The 19814-nt window shown below is 43.0% G+C and overlaps 1 protein-coding gene across 6 annotated transcripts in view; it reads left to right on the top strand.

Moving 5' to 3' along the window:
• Window positions 1-19814, top strand: part of LOC309347809 (protocadherin alpha-C2-like) — a 191258-nt gene that overhangs the window by 58268 nt on the left and 113176 nt on the right. The window contains exon 1 of one of the 6 annotated variants that reach the window (XM_081872646.1): window positions 3312-5744. The exons of the other annotated variants lie outside the window; for them this stretch is intronic. Within the exon in view, the coding sequence (XP_081728772.1) occupies window positions 3369-5744 (2376 nt within the window). The 5' untranslated portion in view covers window positions 3312-3368. Of the gene's footprint in view, window positions 1-3311; window positions 5745-19814 lie in introns of those variants that run through there. 6 annotated transcript variants of the gene reach the window in all.

The following is a 19814-nucleotide window of genomic DNA, read 5'->3' as shown; positions in this document are numbered from 1 at the left end:
AATGGATAGTTTATGAGAAACACGTATTCCCCCCTCTTCAATTCAATTTTACTGGTGTTTTCTTCCTGAGAAATCTTTTTATTTGTTTATTGAATATGTATACACTTAAAATAATAAAAGTTACTAAATGACTAACATAAACTTAGTAAAAATGCAGTAGCATTCAATACAATATTCCTAAAAGCTGGTTAAAAATGAAATGAAAACACAACTGTATATGTCACATAAAACTGAGCAGTGTGCAAAATAACTTTTTCAAAAACTTGAGTCAGAGCCCAGGAAATATTGGACAAATTTAAAAGGAGGAATTTAAAAGCAATCACTTCCTCCACCTGAGAGATGCTGTTCAGAGGGTGGGTGCTATTACAGAGAGGGCCATTGTAGCGATCACACAGGGTCCCCAGACGGTCTATTGACCCTGTGCCACCACTGTGATTGCTTTCTTCACTGCCACCAACCCATTTCTCACGAGTAATCACGGAGTCCAGACAATTGTTAACATTAACAAATAATCAAGTTTATTTATAGGCATGAACAAGCTTATGGTTTCAGTTAATTTTCCTTGGCAGTTTCTTAATCTTAATTCCTTAACTGTCCTATGTGTTCCTAACAACTTCAAACTGATTATTCCAACTATCTATCTGACTCCACCTAACAATTCCTCTCACTCCCTCACAACACAACTCGACCAACCCACAGACTTATCCTCCCTCTTTCTTCTTCAACTCCCAACTCTCAACTGACTTTCACACAACACCCACTCTCACTCTAACTCCTCCTATCAGTTTCTCTCTGGCCAATCACATCACACTCATTTTAACCCTTTCCTTATGACCCACCTAGGAGGCAAACGCCACAGCCATCTTCTGCATTGTCACCAAGTGACTATTCACTGGTCAGGAGATCTTAGATTGACTTGGGCTGTACTTGGGGAGGTGGCCTGACAGGCGATTTTGTTCAAAGTTATTTAGAGCGGTAAATGTCAGCAGAAAAACTTTGAACTTGGCTCAGGAGTTAATAGGCAGGTAGCTGAGATATTTCAACATTGGTGAAATATTTTTAAAGTTAGGTGTTCCACAAAGCACCCAAGCAGCTTCATTTTGAAATAAGTGTGGCTTCCAAATCAGGCACAAGAGTAGCCCCACGTGTAGTACAATCTAATAATGATATTAGATGTATGGGCCACTGTAGCAAAGCTATACCAGCTAAGTTGTTAATGGATGATCTGAGGCCAGCTGGGCCTCCAGTTATAGTGGTGGATCTAGAACACCTCTAACTATGTACTTGCTGCCTGTGGGGGAGTGAAATCCCATTCATCGGTGGTACGCAACCCAATTCTCAGACCAATCCATAGGATCTCCATCTTGTCAGGATTCAGTCACAGTTTATTAGTCTTCATTCAATCCATAAGTGCATCCAGGGATCTGTTTAGGGGACACACAACTTCCAACTTCAGCTGTCACAGAGTTGTGTCTCATCAGCATACTGGCTCCAAATCTCCTAATGACTATCCCCATTGGTTTCATATAGCTATTAAATAGCATTGAGGAAGAAATTGTGTCCTGTGGGATTCCACAGATCAACTGCCACGGGGCTGAGGCACAGTCACCCAATATGATTCTGGAACCGACCCCACAAGTAGAAGTGGCATCACCATTAAACAGTGCATTCAGTCCTCAAAACATGGAGGTGGTCCAGGAGGACACTATGGTCCATGGTATCAAAAGCCATGGAGAGATCCAGGAGAATCCACGGAATCCTATTTCTTTGTCCTTTTCCCAAAGGAGATAATCTATTAGGGCAACCATGACTGATTCTGTCCCCAAATCAAGCCTGGACCCAGACTGGAATGGGCCAAGATAGTTCCATCCAAGAGCACCAGAATTCTCAATATGATGCCTTATTTACAACATTTATTGCCAATGCATTAGTTTCAGAAATTAGTAGCTTACTTCTAAGTAAGAATGCATAGGATTGTAGCAATGATCACAAAAGTGGAAATGCTTCACAGTAAACCACAAACCCAATATTCAATCTACTTCATTATTTTATTTATTTATTTACTTACAGTGGTGCCTCGCAAGACGAAAAGAATCCGTTCCGCGAGTCTCTCCGTCTAGCGGTTTTTTCGTCTTGCGAAGCAAGCCCATTGACGGCTTAGCAGATTAGCGCTATTAGCGGCTTTTAGCGGCTTTTAGCGGCTTTTAGCGGCTTATCGGATAAGCAGATAAGCGGCTTAGCGGCTTAGAAAAAGGGGGGGGGAGGGAAAAAACCCCGCAGGAACTCGCAAGACATTTTTGTCTTGCGAAGCAAGCCCATAGGAAATTCGTTTTGCGAAGCACCTCCAAAACTGAAAACTCTTTCATCTAGTGAGTTTTCCGTCTTGCGAGGCATTCATCTTGCGGGGCACCACTGTACCATTATTTATTGACTATCCTATATAACAAAGTTCTCAGGGCAGGTCATAGCAATTAAAACATTTAAAATTCAACAACAATAAAAGCAAATATATATATAAATACAGCACAAAAACACAAGTCAGAGGTCAAAACCAGTGCCTTGATTAATGGGAGACTGGGGTTCAGTTCTTTGTATCAGAATTGGATAAGGATCCCACCAAATTTGGAATGTTCTAGAGGACAACAAGCAGGAGTATGAAAAGTCTTGAAAGAAATCATATCTAAATGAGAAGGAAGAAACTGCTTATGTTTGTCATACGTGAAACAAAATTTAATCTCATTTTGTTAGATTGCCTGGACAGATTGTGGAATCCATTTCAAATGAAGCTTTCAAGAAACATCCCTGCTTCTGGGCAGGGAACTCGAGGCTATTATGACATTCAACTATATATAGACAGCTCACATGAAGGGGAGACCTTGCACTTTAAATGGGTCTACTCTGAGTAGGGCCAGCATTGTAAAATAGAAACAGTACAAAGAGCTGTATGGGTAATAGTTACTCTTCTGAAGGAATAAGCCATTATATATTTTAAAATTCCTATACTTAGTGGAATATCTTTCTGTTCTTATTTTAAGAAGCCTAGTTTACCTGGAGTTTCAAAAGTTCTATTTTGAAAAATAAACTAAACATTATGTAGCAGAAGAATACATTTATTCTGCTAGTCAGAAGAAATACTATGCAACCAAAAACATTTCAACACAAGGGGGAGCCATTGACTAACAAGACCATTTCTGAAAGGACACGCTCCTCCCTCTGACTAGATAAAAAATCTGCCTCTTCCTTCATTGGAAAACCTTCGATCCTCAATGTAAAAGGACCGGCATTGACTCCTTTCTATCCAGGTCAGTCAACATTTGCTCAGTTATAGCCAGGTAATTTATAACAGATCATCAGTACTTGCATTTGCTATGCCTTTTCTGCAAAGAGATTTCCAGGTGACAATGAAGCTGCTGCAGCTGATTGTGTTCCACAAAGCCTGGATGATGGGGAGCGGCCAGCTCCATTATTCTGTGCCTGAGGAATCCCAGCATGGCACCTTTGTGGGCCGCATCACTCAGGATCTGGGGCTGGAGGTGGGAGAGCTGGTGCCTCGGATGTTCCGGATGGTTTCCAAAGACCACAAGGATTATTTAGAGGTAAATGTGCAAAATGGGATCTTGTTTGTTAGTTCCCGGATAGACAGGGAGGAGCTTTGCAGCAAGAATCCTGTGTGTACCATTCACTTGGAGGTGATCCTGGATAAGCCCCTGCGGGTTTTTCATGTGGAAGTGGAGATCAGGGATATAAATGACAATGCTCCTGTTTTCTCGGAGGGCGAGGAGATTTTGAGTGTCGCAGAGTCAACACTGCCAGGTGCTCATTTCCCTCTAGAGGGAGCCTCAGATGCAGATGTTGGTGCTAATGCTCAACTGAAGTACAAGCTCAACTCCACAGAATATTTTGTTGTTGAAGAGAAAATCAACGACAGGCACAGTAAATCATTAGTGCTTGTGTTAAAGAAACCTGTGGACAGAGAAAAAATCCCTGTGCATCGTTTAGTGCTAACAGCTACTGATGGGGGTCAACCAGAACTCACAAGCACAGTTCATCTTGAGATCACTGTGATTGATGCAAATGACAATGCCCCTGTATTTAATCAATCTGTTTATAAGGTGAAACTGTTAGAAAATGTGGCAGATGGAACATTGGTTATTCATCTCAATGCAACAGACTTAGATGAAGGAAGTAACAAGGAAATCACCTACTATTTCAGTAAGCATGTTTCTCCCAATGTAAAAAAGACATTCAGTATAGATTCAGTTACAGGTGAGATTAGGGTCAAAGGAAAAGTGGATTACGAAGATATCAATCTGTATGATATTGAAATTGAGGCGAAAGACAAAGGAACCCCTCCTCTCTCAGGGCACTGCAATGTCATCATAGAAATAATGGACGTAAATGACAACATCCCGGAAGTATCAGTGACATCGCTATCAGTACCTGTGTCAGAGGACTCCCCACTGGAGTCAGTGGTGGCCCTAATCAGTGCCTCAGACAAGGACGCTGGCACCAATGGACAAGTAAACTGCTCTCTGTGGCCTCCTGGGCTCCCCTTTAAGCTGGTATCCACTTTCAAGAATTACTACTCACTGGTGCTAAATGAACCTCTGGATCGAGAAAAGGTTGCAGAATACAAACTAGTTGTAACAGCAAGAGACCAAGGGGACCCACCCTTGTCAGCCAGCAGCACCCTGGTTGTGCCCATCGGTGATGTGAACGACAATGCACCTGCTTTTGCTCAGACTTCCTACACGGTCTTTGTGAAGGAGAATAATCCACCGGGAGCCCACATCTTCACTGTGTCTGCCTCAGACCCAGATGTGGCTGAGAATGCTCTGGTCACCTACTGGATAGATGAGAACCTCTGGCCACTGTCAAGCTACATCTCGGTACACTCAGAAAGTGGGAATGTCTATGCTTTGCAGCCCTTGGATTATGAGGAACTGAAGCTGCTGGAGTTCAAAGTGAGTGCAAAGGACGCCGGATTGCCCTCCTTGCACAGCAATGTGATGGTGCAGGTCTTTGTGGTGGATGAAAATGATAATGCCCCAACAGTATCTGGGCCAGAGAACACTCCCATCTTGCTGGTGATCCCTTTGGTTGCTGGACAGATGGTGGGCAAGATCCGTGCCCTGGATGCTGACTCAGGCTACAATGCATGGCTTCACTATGAGCTGCATGAGTCAACTAGCGGTCCTTGGCGGGTGGGCCTATATAGTGGGGAGATCAGCACTACTCGTGTTTTGAATGAGATGGAGGGTGATGCTGGCAGCCAGAATCTGCTGGTAGTGGTGAAGGATCATGGCAAGCCAATGCTGTCAACCACAGCCACCCTGAGTGTGTCACTGGTGGTCAGTGCTCAGGCCATCCACACAGATGGCTACCATTCTAGAGCAGGAGGGAGCTCAAAGCCGCTTGAAGAGAACAAAAATGTCTACCTGATCATTGCCATCTGCTCAGTTTCCACATTGTTTCTGCTGGCAATCATTGTGTATATGGCTCTGCGATGCCAGTGTCAACCCAAGGAGCCCATGGTGTATGGCCCTGGCACAGCCACACTGGTTTGTGCCAGCGAAGTGGGCAGCTGGTCCTATTCAAATCGCCACAGCCATATCCTGGCAGCTGCGAGTGGGGAGCCTGGTGCCAAGAATGACCTCATGGTTTTTACCCCCAACATCCCTGCCTTTATGGAGAATGGAGAGCTTGGGAATGGGAAGGAAATGGCTCCAACCTCATCTGGACAGGTAAGTCTCAGGAGATGGCTTTCCTTCTTTAATTTTTCTATATTGTTTTACTAAGTCAGCATCTACATAAAAAACAAATATCCAGCTGGAGATTTACTGTAGATCATGATTTCACACATAATTAAAAGTATCAGTGTGTTTTCCTGTCTCCCAATCTCATCCAGGAGAGGTATTCCAGAAGGATAACATGGCCAGTTGTTAAAAAAATTGCTGAAGGTTCAGGAGAATCATGAGTTGCACTTCTATCGTCCCTTTGCTGGTAAAGGTGGTCTGTCAGAATGACCAAGACAGTTTCAATTGAAATTGCCTGCTTGCATCAGACCTTAGATTCATATAGGTCAATATTATGTTTCTAGCAGCAGCTAAGCAACTAAATCTGGCAAGCTTACAGACAGGTTAAGGGAGCTGGGCATGTTTAGCCTGGAGAAGAGGAGGTTAAGGGGTGATATGATAGCCATGTTCAAATATATAAAAGGATGTCACATAGAGGAGGGGGAAAGGTTGTTTTCTGTTGCTCCAGAGAAGCGGACATGGAGCAATGGTTCCAAACTACAAGAAAAAAGATTCCACCTAAACATTAGGAGGAACTTCCTGACAGTAAGAGCTGTTCGACAGTGGAATTTGCTGCCAAGGAGTGTGGTGGAGTCTCCTTCTTTGGAGGTCTTGAAGCAGAGGCTTGACAACCATATGTCAGGAGTGCTCTGATGGTGTTTCCTGCTTGGCAGGGGGTTGGACTCGATGGCCCTTGTGGTCTCTTCCAACTCTATGATTCTATGATTCTATGATTCTAGGGCACAAAGGAGATCTACTGACCTATTTGTCTCTATCACAGAGATATACTGCTCTTTAACATGGAGTCTTCATTTAGATATCAAGCTTAATAGTTATGATAGATCTATCTCTTTTGAACTTGTCTAATCCTACTTCTAAAAGCTACCTAAGTGAATGCCATATTTAAATATCTGCTTTGTTGGAAAAAAAAAGAGTTCCTGCCAATTGATTTTACTGGGTAATGGGAGAATGGGGGGAAGGGGAACCTCTCAACTTTCTTTATAGCATAATAAATTATGCCAGCATTTAACTATCTTTTTTAATCAACTAAAAATCATCAAATATGTAGCCTGGCTTGGGGTGCAGGGAGAAGATTGTTAAGAGTGCAATTCTAATCCTCAATCCATGCCACTGGAGCAGTTAGGATGAGGTGCTGTATCCAAGAGAGCAGGAACTTGTTGGCCAATAAACCCTGAAGCAGGGTATTTCAAGGTTGAGATAAGGTATCTGAAGCTTCAGATCTGATGGATCTAAAGCCTTGCCGAGCCCTTGAGGGTCCCAGTCTTCAGGCCCTCCAGCAGCACCAGCCTGGATTTTGTGCAGCAGAAACTGAAACAAGACCATCCCCTACCTTCTCTTCTGGCCAGTGCCAGCTGGCAGGGCTTCAGGTGTGGCAGTGGGTCTTCAGTTGCACTGCTCCCTGGTATGGTTTCAGTTGCTCTGTAAGGCAAGGGGTCCAATGCTGAGTGCAATGGGCAGGCTGGTTCATGTGACAGGGGATGGTCCCTCTAATATTCTGGTACCAAACTATCTAGGACTTCAAAGAAAATAACTAACACTTCTAGTGGTGCCCACCAAACTAGCTGGGAACCAATACAGATAGTATAAAACTGGAGAAATGTGCTCTGAGAAGGAAATTTCAAACAGGGCTCTGGCTGCTGTGTTTTGCCTTGTACACATACACACATTTTGGTAGAAATATGGTGTGAATCTAATATTTTTATCAGAATTTTAATATTTGCATTATTGCCTTTTTGGTGAAATAATAATAGTTACACTGCATAAACAATTATTTGTGCTGCACAATCCATGATGAGATCTGAATTATATTTCTGAGACAAGAAGTGAATTGCCTGTGTGATTGTGAAATGCACCAAAAATTCATGTTGTTTTTCATTTTACTTTGCAAGTGCTTGGTAGTTTGAGGGTTTAGGGAAGCCAGGATGCAATTGTTCTTGTGCAGCCTTTAGAGAGTTAATGAGGAGGCCTGGACAGGTGCTACAATTGGACTGGCATTTTGGTGGTGATGGTTAGCTGTTACCTGTTCTTGGTTCACCTGCCTTTAGGAAGGTAAGCTCATAGTTTAAGAATTACACACTTTTTAAAAAAAAGATATCAGAATAAAAGAGGGTGAATCTTTCAGTTCTGAGATGGCGATGGAAACTGGATTCAGGGAAGGTTGTTGAATGAAATTCTGTGGAGTCTTGCCACTCTGAAGTCTCTCAGTTTGTAAATATTGATATTCCACTTTCAGGAAAAGGGCATATCATAAGATATCTGGTGCTAGGAAAGCCCATATCAGAAGGAGATAAATATAAATAACTACAGCACACGACAGCTGGAGATGTACCTTAGCAGAGAGTATTTTTTCTGTGTGGTGCCTTTTCAACCACTGTTCCTTGATAATTGCATTGTTGAAAGTCTGTTTATTTTAAATTAATACAAGTAGTTCACAAAATGGAAAAGTATTATGTCAACATTCTAATAATGATTAATTATATAGGCAATTAAAAATAATAAGTGGGTAATGTTCTGTGTGGTACAATTAAAGGTAGATGCTGGGTCTCAAATGGTTGATGATGATTGGTTTAAGCAAATTGTCTGTAGCTGGTAAATGGTTCAATTCTGCATTATTATTGTCTGAAATTAAGAATCAAATTTTCTGCCAGGCCATGCTTGTCATGCCTCCAGTGCAACATAGATTTTCTCTCTCTGTCTGTCTCTCTCTTCATAAATATAATAAATATAATTGAATATAATTGAAATAATCATGACTCTTAAGTCAGCCATAAAGCATTATTTATTACATCAAAGGAAAATGGATAAAAATTCTGCCATTAATAAAATATTGTTTATCAATATATCTGATAACAAAGCAGGCTTTTTTCCTAATTAAAAAAGCTTTCAGAGAAAATGAAAGCTATGGGTTGCATCTAATGCTCCACACACATAGTTCTGTTGGTGGAACAGGACCTACATTTCCTCTCCTCCCTCCTATGAACCCTTGAAATCTGGAGGGTCCTCCAACTCTCCAGAGCTGATTTTGAGGGTGTGTGGTGGTGGGGTGCTGGAGGGGACAGGAGTGAAAGAGAAGCTCTGTTCCCCCAGAAGTTCCACCCCTGCATTGAATACAATCATATACAATTGGATTATATTACCAAACAATTTTATAGTGAGAGCTTGGATATTTCTAGATACGAAAAGGCTTTTGACTGATTTGGATGTGATATTTAAAAGATTGCATTGGAGAGCATCTGTAGCAATGAATATCTTTGTAAATATGAGTGGTGTTTAGGAGCTCTGTTGATAGGGCAAGGGATACAGATTATTTTTTAAACACCACTGCCTTCTTCATTCACCTGAATTTACACTCCCACTGTGTTTCCAAATGCAGCTACCAACTCTGAATCTTTGCATTTCAATTTCTTTTTTTTAAGTGTACCAGAAATATATTATCCACCTAAAGTGCAATTTGAAACATATACTCTAATAATCCAATCAATCCCATGGCTAACTTTAAGCTGTACCAGTGGTCGGGAAGAGCTCTATACAAAAATTAAATAGGAAAGATGAAAGAAAACAATCTTGTCTTACTCCTCATTCAGGAAATACAGTTTTCATTGCTGTCTGTCAACAATTATTTTTTCACTGCATAGTGAATCAACTCAATTGATGTTCACATAGTGAGGCAAAATCCTAATGCTTTTATTACTTTGTACATTACAACATTTTCCACACTGTCAAATGCTATTTCAGCACTGAGAAAATTCAATAAAACAGATGTTTTGGATATTTGTGATAAATGAATTATATTATATTAAGCATAGCTGGGCTATAGACAGCAGTTTCAGGACAGCCAGGAACTAGGACCAAAGAGCATTCAGGATTTACGAGTCATCAGGAAGCAGGGTCAGAAAACAAACCAAGAGCCAAGACTAATTCAGGATTGGAAGCCAAGACTGAAGAACAAATTGGAAGGCATGATCATACAGCAATCAGAATCAGAAGCAAACCAGACTGAAAAACAAGCCAAGAGTCAGGACCAAAGAGGAAGACAAGAAACGCAAGGTGTCCTAGACATATTTGGGAAAGTGATTTGTCTGTTTGTCCATTTGTTCTCAAAGAGTTGGATGCCTCTCAATATATCATTGTCAAACTTGGCATGAGGGCTCCCAAGGTGGGAAAGCGGACTTCATTGATGTTTGAACACCGTGCACCACTTTGAATCAAGATGGCTGACCAAAATGTCACTTTGGTGCGACTTCACACGTTTTTTGGCATGGGTTCAACTGTCTTTTGAGTTGTCACTAAACTCGACATGAGGGTTCCCAAGGTGGAGGCAGCTGTCTCGGACAATGTTTGGATGTTGGGCAGCATTTTGAATCAAGATTGTGGCCCAAATTAACCCTATTTAAACACTAGCTTCCTCCCCAAAAAATATTTATTTGGGGCCGGGGAGTTGTTGCCCAGATCAGGTCAGAATCTTGTGTGCACACACACACATCCCCCAAACTCACAAAGTACACTATCTATTTAAAAAATCACTTTTCTTTAAATACCGAGTCAGCGCCAGGCACTCCACAGTCGTATCCTATAGTTCAAGAAGACCTTGTTGCAGAAGAAAGACTCAGCTGCAAAAGGGAGTCCTTTATACTTCTCCTTGCCTAGGAGGAGCCATTGGCCAGCCAGGTCAGATGACTGCAGTTATCTTGGTCACCACATGGCACTGTGGAATCCAGTCTTTCACCAACATGAATTCCCATTATAAAGTTTACAGCCTATGTTCCTGAAATACTTTTTTGATGTGTAAAGCCCTAAGCAGTTTCAGCTCATCATTGTCTGGAGGAAATGAGCCTCAAGGCTTTTCAGTTCAGTACTATCAACAGTTTGTTCTCTACAGTGCTCTCAATCCTGGCTCCTTTCTTCTGATTTCATCTCTTTCTTCTGACTTTAATGCCAACTGTATTCCTATTTGCCAGCTTTATTTACATGCATGATGTCACCTCGCCCAAGCCACCATCTTGGACAGTGCAGTAGAGTTTTGTTTCTGTTGCCCAATAATATTTAGGCTTCTTTTTTCTTCCTGAAGTTTGTATATTTCTTTCCCATTTTAAGTTTGTTTCCTGGGCTGAGTTTTTTACCATCCCACAAAAATAACCTGTAAACTGAGAGCAATAATTTTACATCCAGCAATAAAACACAAAATGGCTGAATAGTTTCAATCCTTCACAACATCCATGATCTCAAACAGTCTAAAGTCTATTGAAAAACTGTTCCAGGTCTATTAATACTTTCCCAAAATTTGAATTTCAGTAAAATACTTCTCTTTCAGCAATAAATAACATGGAAAGAGGGTCAGAAAAGCACACACACCACTATTTGTACATAAAAGCAAAAAATAGCCACCACTCCTTCCAAACTTGAGAATAAGGAAGGGAAAAAGAGGATGAGGCAATTATGAAGGAAAGGCTGTGTGTTCCTTCCTTATTTATTTTACTTTATTTCATAACATTTATATACTGCTTAATTCTTAGGAAAACCCCAAAGCAGTTTACAAAATAACACACAATAAAACTGTGAGTAGAAAACCATAAAACAACTCTTTGAATCATTGAAGACATAAGATAAACAACAAACTAAAAACCGATTAAGGCATATATTCACATTCTACACATCCAGATAGGCTTGCCTAAACAAAATGTATCCCCCCTCCCCCCGCAAAAGAAGTAGATACAAAACTATTAACTTGCGAGACCCAGCATCAGAGGTTGGCGTAGGTTTTAAAAAATTATTATTAAAGCTATGCATTGGATTTTTAACATTATATAAACTTATCCAGTAGAAAATAAAATGGAGGAGGCAATAGCAAACAGACATTGCTGGCACAGTTGGGCATCTGCCAAGGCCATAGACTGGCAAGCACTGTGGAAGCTGTTGTCTGGTGATGGGTTTTCTACCTGCCTTGGAAGAAGCATCCCCAAAAGTGCTGCTTCTCTCTCAGGCATCTAACTGACAATTGTAACTATGATATTGCTCCAGAGGAACACAGGGAGGAAGCCCAATTCAAGATGACCTGTCTTGGTCAGGCCAAAGGAACACAACAAAGCCACAGTGCTCCCTCTACTGCTGTCATTTGCTTCTCCTGACAGGAGGGGTGATCAGTTACCATATCCACCTGAGATACTGTTTAAGAACAGTAGCTTTGAAAATGAGGGAGTGGAATGTAGTTCCGTTGGTCTGTGGCCTTGGAGGTTGACCCAGCAAGTCTCTTGCCCACCCCCACCCCCCAAACTTAGACCACCTCTACAAATAACAGGATTCTATGGCATGAAGAGTGGTCTAAAAGTGCAAAAAATAATAGTAAGTTTTTACAATTATGTATGGCAATCTAGAACTTTCAGGATTGCATTCTGTCAGCGCAAGGATTTCACTTTGCACAGCAAAGCATTCTCTCCCCTCTCCTCTCTTGTGCAGCCTATAAATCTGTTCTGGATCCCCCTCCCCAACCATCTGGACCAGATTTGGGGAGGGTATTGAGGTGGGGAAGGAGAGGTAGGGAGATTCTTACAGCATGAACGGAAGTCATTCTGCTCACACAATTATTCAGTTGAATTCCACCCTTATTTTCATAATATGAGCAATGGCAGCATGTGACATGAACAGATTAAAGGAAACATATCAGTTAATGGCTCTTACATATTACATGGCAACAAATCCAGATTTGCCTCCTAAAATACAGTGGTACAGTGGTGCCATCGCCGCACGATTTCTGTTCTCATCCTGAAGCAAAGTTCTTAACCCGAGGTACTATTTCTGGGTTACAGACTTCAGGTCTGTAACCTGAAGTGTCTGTAACCTGAAGCGTCTGTAACCCGAGGTACCACTGTATAATGCATGCAGTGCAAAGGTTAAGTCCACATGTCAATTTGATCTGCATGTGTTTGTCAACACCCATCAGACACATCATCATCATCATCATCATCATCATTCTACCTTTTTCTCTGACAGGAACTCAAAGCAGCTTACAAAAGCAGCTTACAGGTAAAAACAGAATTGCTAAAACACAGGAAAAACAATAATTAAAAAACAAGTAAACATTAATAGAATTAAAACTCTATACATACAGAGAGAGAGAGAGAGAGAGCACATTACACCAGCCGTTTCATTATAAGAAGTCAGTTTCCATAGCTGGTTGGAACAAGAAAGTCTTCACCTGCCAGCAGAAAGACAAGGAGGGACGGAGCCAGTCTAGCTTCTCTAGGGAGTTCCAAAGTCTGAAAGCAGTCACTTTCCTGCGTCCACACCACCAATGGAGGCAGGATTAGCTGTGGGCTCCTGTTGATTGTACAGTGGTACCTGTGGCGGCAGCACAGCAGCAGCAGGAGGCCCCATTAGCTAAAGTGGTACCTCAGGTTAAGAACAGTTTCAGGTTAAGAGCGGACTTCCAGAACGAATTAAGTTCTTAACCTGAGGTACCACTGTATTTTGAAATGATTAATTTTAGAAGAAGCTAAGATGAATTATGCAGGGTATTCAGAGAAGCAAAGGAAAATAATTGCAATTGTAAGAGAAAGTTAAGCACTTCATGCAAAAGTAAAAGGTTTATTAATCAAATGGGGGCAACATCTGATTAAAATACAGAATGTATTAATTTGCTTCTCCATTTCAAAATTCAGTCACAAGGGGTCACTGTTGCCTAAGGAAATGTTTTAAGAACAGAGAGAATTCATAGCTCCTCCCTTAGAGAGCCTGAAAATCCTGCCTGTGAGATTCACAATAGGGATATCGCACACCAGATGCAAGACTACTGGAATCTATTCAAATGATTACACCAACCCTGATGAGCTCTTTGGACCCTGCTCTTCACTTCTTCAAGAAAGGTGATTTTTAAAGGGGAGATGCCACTGGTGGGATTTGTGTCTGTATTTGCAATGGTTCCTTGGCAGAATCCTTCCGTGGTAAAGCAGCTGCTGCAGCTGGTTCTTCTCCACACAGCCTGGGAAATGGGGAGCGGCCAGCTCCATTATTCTGTGCCGGAGGAATCCCAGCATGGCACCTTTGTGGGCCGTATTGCCCAGGATCTGGGGCTGGACGTTGGAGAGCTGGTGCCTCGGATGTTCCAGATGGTGTCTAGAGGACATGAAGACTATTTTGAGGTAAATGTGCAAAATGGAATCTTGTTTGTGAATTCCCGGATAGACAGGGAGGAGCTTTGCAGCAAGAACCCTGTGTGCTCCATTCACCTGGAGATGATTGTGGATAAACCTCTCAGGGTCTTCCATGTGGAAGTGGAGATCAAGGACATAAATGACAATGCTCCTCTTTTTTCAGTAAATGAACAGAATTTGACTATTGCAGAATCACGTTTACCAGGTTTCCGTTTCCTGTTAACTGGTGCCTCTGATGCAGATACAGATGTCAATGCTTTGCTGACCTACAAGCTCAGCCCTAATGACTATTTCATTCTTGAATCGGGAGGTGATGAGGACCAGAGTAAATCTCCAGTACTTATGCTAAAAACCCCACTTGACAGAGAGAAGACTCCTGTGCATCACTTGGTACTCACAGCCACTGATGGGGGCAAACCAAAGCTCACAGGCACAGTCCAGCTGGTGATCAGTGTCCTGGATGCAAATGACAACCCTCCTGTATTTAACCAATCCACTTACAAGGTAAAGCTATGGGAAAATGCAGCTAATGGAACAACGGTTATTAAACTGAATGCTACAGATTTAGATGAAGGAATTAATGGGGAAATCACTTATTTTTTTAGTAATAATGTACCACCCCGTTTCACAAAGATATTTAGCATAAATGCCAACACAGGTGAGGTCAGAGTGATTGGGAAAGTAGATTTTGAAGACATTAATCTATATGACCTTCAAATTGTTGCAGAAGATAAAGGCAGTTTGCCTTTGTCTGGACACTGTAAAGTTCTTATTGAGGTGTTAGACATGAACGACAATGTTCCAGAAGTTTCTGTGACTTCTCTTGCTGTGCCAGTGCCAGAGGACTCTCCTCCAGGGACAGTGGTGGCCCTCGTCAGCATCTCGGACAGGGACTCTGAAGCCAATGGGCAAGTGAGTTGCTCCTTGTGGCCCCCTGGGCTGCCTTTCAAATTAGCATCAACATTCAAGAACTACTACTCCTTAACTCTAGCAGAGCCTTTGGATCGGGAGCGGGTGGCTGAGTACAGCTTGGTAGTGACAGCTCAAGATCAAGGCGTTCCACCATTGTCTGCTAGCAGCAGCCTCTTAGTTCCTATCCGTGATGTAAATGACAATGCTCCAGCTTTCACGCAGCCCTCCTACACGGTCTTTGTGAAGGAGAATAATCCACCGGGAGCCCACATCTTCACTGTGTCTGCCTCAGACCCGGATGTGGCTGAGAATGCTCTAGTCAGCTACTGGATCGATGAGACACTCTGGCCCCTGACAAGCTACATCTCGGTGCACTCGGAGAGTGGGAAGGTCTATGCTTTGCAGCCCTTGGACTATGAGGACATAAAGCTTCTGGAGTTCCAAGTGAGGGCCAAGGATGCTGGGTTGCCCTCCTTGTGTGGCAACACTACAGTTCAGGTGTTTGTGGTGGATGAGAATGACAATGCGCCTACAGTGGCAGGTTCATCAGAAGAGACTCCAATTGTTCTAGTGGCTCCTGTGTTGTCTGGACACATGGTGGGCAAGATCCGTGCCCTGGATGCTGACTCAGGGTACAATGCATGGTTGAGATATGAGATGCATGAGTTGACCGCTGGCCCTTGGCGTGTGGGGCTGTACAGTGGGGAGATCAGTACCACACGTGCCCTGGATGAGGTGGAGGGCAGAAGCAGCCAGAATCTCCTTGTGTTGGTGAAAGATCATGGCACACCTTCACTCACGGCCACAGCCACCCTGAGTGTGTCACTGGTGGCAAGTGCCCAGGCTGTGAAGACTGACACCCGCCTTTCCAGGACAGGTGAAAGCCCAAAGTCTTTGGTGGACAATGTCAATGTCTACCTGATCATTGCCATCTGCTCCGTGTCCAGCTTGTTCCTCCTAGCAGTCATCTTTTACGTGGCCTTGCGATGCCGTTGCCAGGCCAAGGAGGCCATGGTGTATGGTCCTGGTACAGCCACACTGGTATGTGCCAGTGAAGTGGGCAGCTGGTCATATTCCAATCGCCACAGCCACATCCTGGCAGGTGTGAGCGGGGAGGCTGGAGCCAAGAGTGACCTCATGGTCTTCAGCCCCAACATTCCTGTTTTTGCAGATAATGGGGAGGTTAGGAATGGGAAGGAACTGCTCCCAAATGCATCTGGAGAGGTGAGTCATGTGCAACTATTAGAATCCTTGAAAAAACACAATATATTTTTCTTCTAATACCATGTTTTTTGCAAACTGAATGACAATTTCTGTATGCCAGTTTAGGATCAGTCTTGATGCAATAAGCATGTTCAATATAGATTTAAAATGGCATTCTATACATGCAGAGATTGCTTCTACATAAACTAGAATAATTCCATGTTGGACTATTATTATTTTTTTGGGGTGGTGGTGGACAAACCAGGGCTCTTTTCTTTACCCTGATTCAATAAATTCTCCACAATAAGGAGTGCCCATATTCTGTTTAACCATAGGGTCATCAAAAGAATGCTATTAGACTCCTTCAGGGTGTGGGTTTGTCCAGTTTGCTGCCATGGGAAGAAATGGAAATAAATCCTTTTATCTTGTGAAAATATTATGGCCATGTACTATATTTAGCAGCAAAAATATTGGATGACTACTTTCTCTTCTTTTTGAAAATATGCTACATATGTGCTGCCAGAAGGTTTGAATCCTTGGGTAGGTCCACCAGACATGTCAAGAATGTAGTCTTCCCAAGCTTTAATGCATTCTGTGGGAGAACCACCTGATGTAATTTTGCTAGGAATGTTCTCTGGAGCCAGAGCAGGTATTGGCATGCTGTGATCTCACCTAGTCTCATGTGACATGATTATGTTTAAAACTGATTTTTCAGTTAATATTGGGGCAGTGCTTTTATCTGTCTCATAGCCAGATATGTTAACATGGTGTGTGTGTTTGTGTGTAGAAATAAGGATACATTTGGTGGTAGAGGAGAAAATAGTCCAAGGTTCTTAAACTTATTTAATATTAAACAAATTAAAATCAACTAATAAGTGTGCTAAGTGACCAAATACTACCTTGCCAATCAACACAGGGGACTCTATGGGTGAAAATAACAAAAGGCAGAAGAAGCAAGATTATCTCATAATGAGCAGTCAGCTAGATTTACCCACGTGCTCTTCCTTCCTCCTTCCTTCCTTCCTTCCTTCCTTCCTTCCTTCCTTCCTTCCTTTCTTTCTTTCTGTCTTTCTTTCTTTCTTTCTGATATTTACAGTAAATGTCTTCCCAGGTCTTCTCAGATTCCACTGTTTTCAGTGGCATCTACCTTCTAGAAGAAGCACACAGAATTAGAGTCACTCTTTTTTAATATGCATAGAAAGAGAGGTGGAAACCCATGCCTTGATTCAGCAAGGGGCTTTCCAGCAAGGCATGGAAGCCTTGGGGTGTTTATTCCAACCTTTGTAAATGAGGGGTGGAGTGACAGTGGCTCTTCCTAGAGGCCCTGGGATGGAGTAGGACAACAATGAGGTCAGGGAACCTCCTAGCTCACTGAAAACCTACCCCCTGCACAAGCCACTGCTGCTGTATTCCTAACTTTACAAGGCATCCACACAGAACTGGTTGCTCTACGCGTAATCTCCCAACTCTTAAAAGCTTTAATTGTCCTGGCTTACAGTTCACACCCACCCACCCTTTTCCTTCAATGCAGTCTACCATTCTCCCAAAGCCCAGTCATGGAGTAGCTTGCTTTTGTGGAATTCATTCATGGATAATCTACTTATCAAAACAAGTATGTGTACATTTAAAAACAACAGCAACCAAACACCCACAAATAGATGTCATTCGCTAGATAGTCCATAAAGAGAAATCAAGTAAATGAAACTTTCAATGCATAGAAGATAAAATAAAACATATACATTTAACTGTATAAAATAACCTATATTGTCCTTCTACCGCCCATGCACCCGTCAGAATAGCTTGCAGCAATTTAAAATCACAATACAACAAAAATATATTACAATACATCAATAAAATGGATCCCTTCCAGTCGGGATTCAGGCCTCATCATGGGACTGAAACTGCCTTGGTCGCACTGGTTGATGATCTCCGGCGGGCTAGGGACAAAGGTGAGAGCTGTTTCCTAGTTCTGCTGGATCTCTCAGCGGCATTTGATACCATCGACCATAACATCCTTCTGGACCGTCTTGAGGGGCTGGGAGCTGGGGGCACTGTCATACAGTGGTTCCGCTCCTTCCTCCTGGGCCGTGTTCAGAAAGTGGTGGTGGGGGATGAGTGTTCAGACCCCTGGGCTCTCACTTGTGGGGTGCCTCAGGGTTCTGTCCTCTCCCCCATGCTTTTCAACATCTACATGCAGCCGCTGGGAGGGATCATCAGGAGGTTTGGGCTGGGTGTTCATCAGTATGCAGATGATACCCAGCTCTACCTCTCTTTTAAATCAGAACCAGTGAAGGCGGTGAAGGTCCTGTGTGAGTGTCTGGAAGCGGTTGGAGGATGGATGGCGGCTAACAGATTGAGGTTGAATCCTGACAAGACGAAAGTACTGTTTTTGGGGGACAGGAGGCGGGCAGGTGTGGAGGATTCCCTGGTCCTGAATGGGGTAACTGTGCCCCTGAAGGACCAGGTGCGCAGCCTGGGAGTCATTTTGGACTCACAGCTGTCCATGGAGGCACAGGTCAAATCTGTATCCAGGGCAGCTGTTTACCAGCTCCATCTGGTACGTAGGCTGAGACCCTATCTGCCTGCAGACTGTCTCGCCAGAGTGGTACATGCTCTGGTTATCTCCCGCTTGGACTACTGCAATGCGCTCTACGTGGGGCTACCTTTGAAGGTGACCCGGAAACTACAACTAATCCAGAATGCGGCAGCTAGACTGATGACTGGGAGCGGCGCCGAGACCATATAACACCGGTCTTGAAAGACCTACATTGGCTCCCAGTACGTTTCCGAGCACAATTCAAAGTGTTGGTGCTGACCTTTAAAGCCCTAAATGGCCTCGGTCCAGTATATCTGAAGGAGCGTCTCCTCCCCCATCGTTCTGCCCGGACACTGAGGTCCAGCTCCGAGGGCCTTCTGGCGGTTCCCTCACTGCGAGAGGCCAAGTTACAGGAAACCAGGCAGAGGGCCTTCTCGGTAGTGGCGCCCGCCCTGTGGAATGCCCTCCCATCAGATGTCAAAATGATAAACAATTACCTTACATTCAGAAGACATCTGAAGGCAGCCCTGTTCAGGGAAGTTTTTAATACGTGACATTTTAGTGTATTTTTCATCTCTGTTGGAAGCCGCCCAGAGTGGCTGGGGAAACCCAGCCAGATGGGCGGGGTACAAATAATAAATTATTATTATAATAAAAAGCAACACATTGAAAGAAGCATTAAAACCGTTTACATTGCATATTGTGTGCAACCCCAAAGGCCCACTTGGCTTGTTCAGAGTGCAATGTTCTGGGCTAGGTGGCAGTGGGTTTTCCAAGATCATCTGGTCAACACATGGCTGACATGAGAAGAATGCGAGTATTTCTCTTGAACCTTATGAAAGGAAAACTCCATATTGGAAGCTTAAATATGACTAAAGGTATAGAATTGATTGGGGAATTGGGATATCTATAGATGAACAAAGCACCTTAGTGTTCTTTAAAAAATAAATCATGTATGAGACAATGCCTACCATGACGTCATGTCAGCCTTGAATCCAGGTGGAGGCCTTGAGATGAAGTCCTACTTCCATCAATTGTAGCGTGATTATATTCATGAAACAGTTTTAGTTTGAAATGCTATGTGAATGCTGTGTTATTATAACTGAAGAGTTGGGAATGACCACTTCACACTTCCCTTTCAGAAGCAGCCTCATGTAATGTGGCCCCTATTGAAGTGATCACCAGCCTCTCTTTTTGTAT

Source organism: Podarcis erhardii, assembly GCF_964252035.2.
Source record: "Podarcis erhardii genome assembly, chromosome: 8".
Taxonomy (NCBI): domain Eukaryota; kingdom Metazoa; phylum Chordata; class Lepidosauria; order Squamata; family Lacertidae; genus Podarcis; species Podarcis erhardii.
The sequence above is the reverse complement of the archived record's forward strand: the minus strand, read 5'-3'. Positions and strand labels throughout refer to the sequence as shown.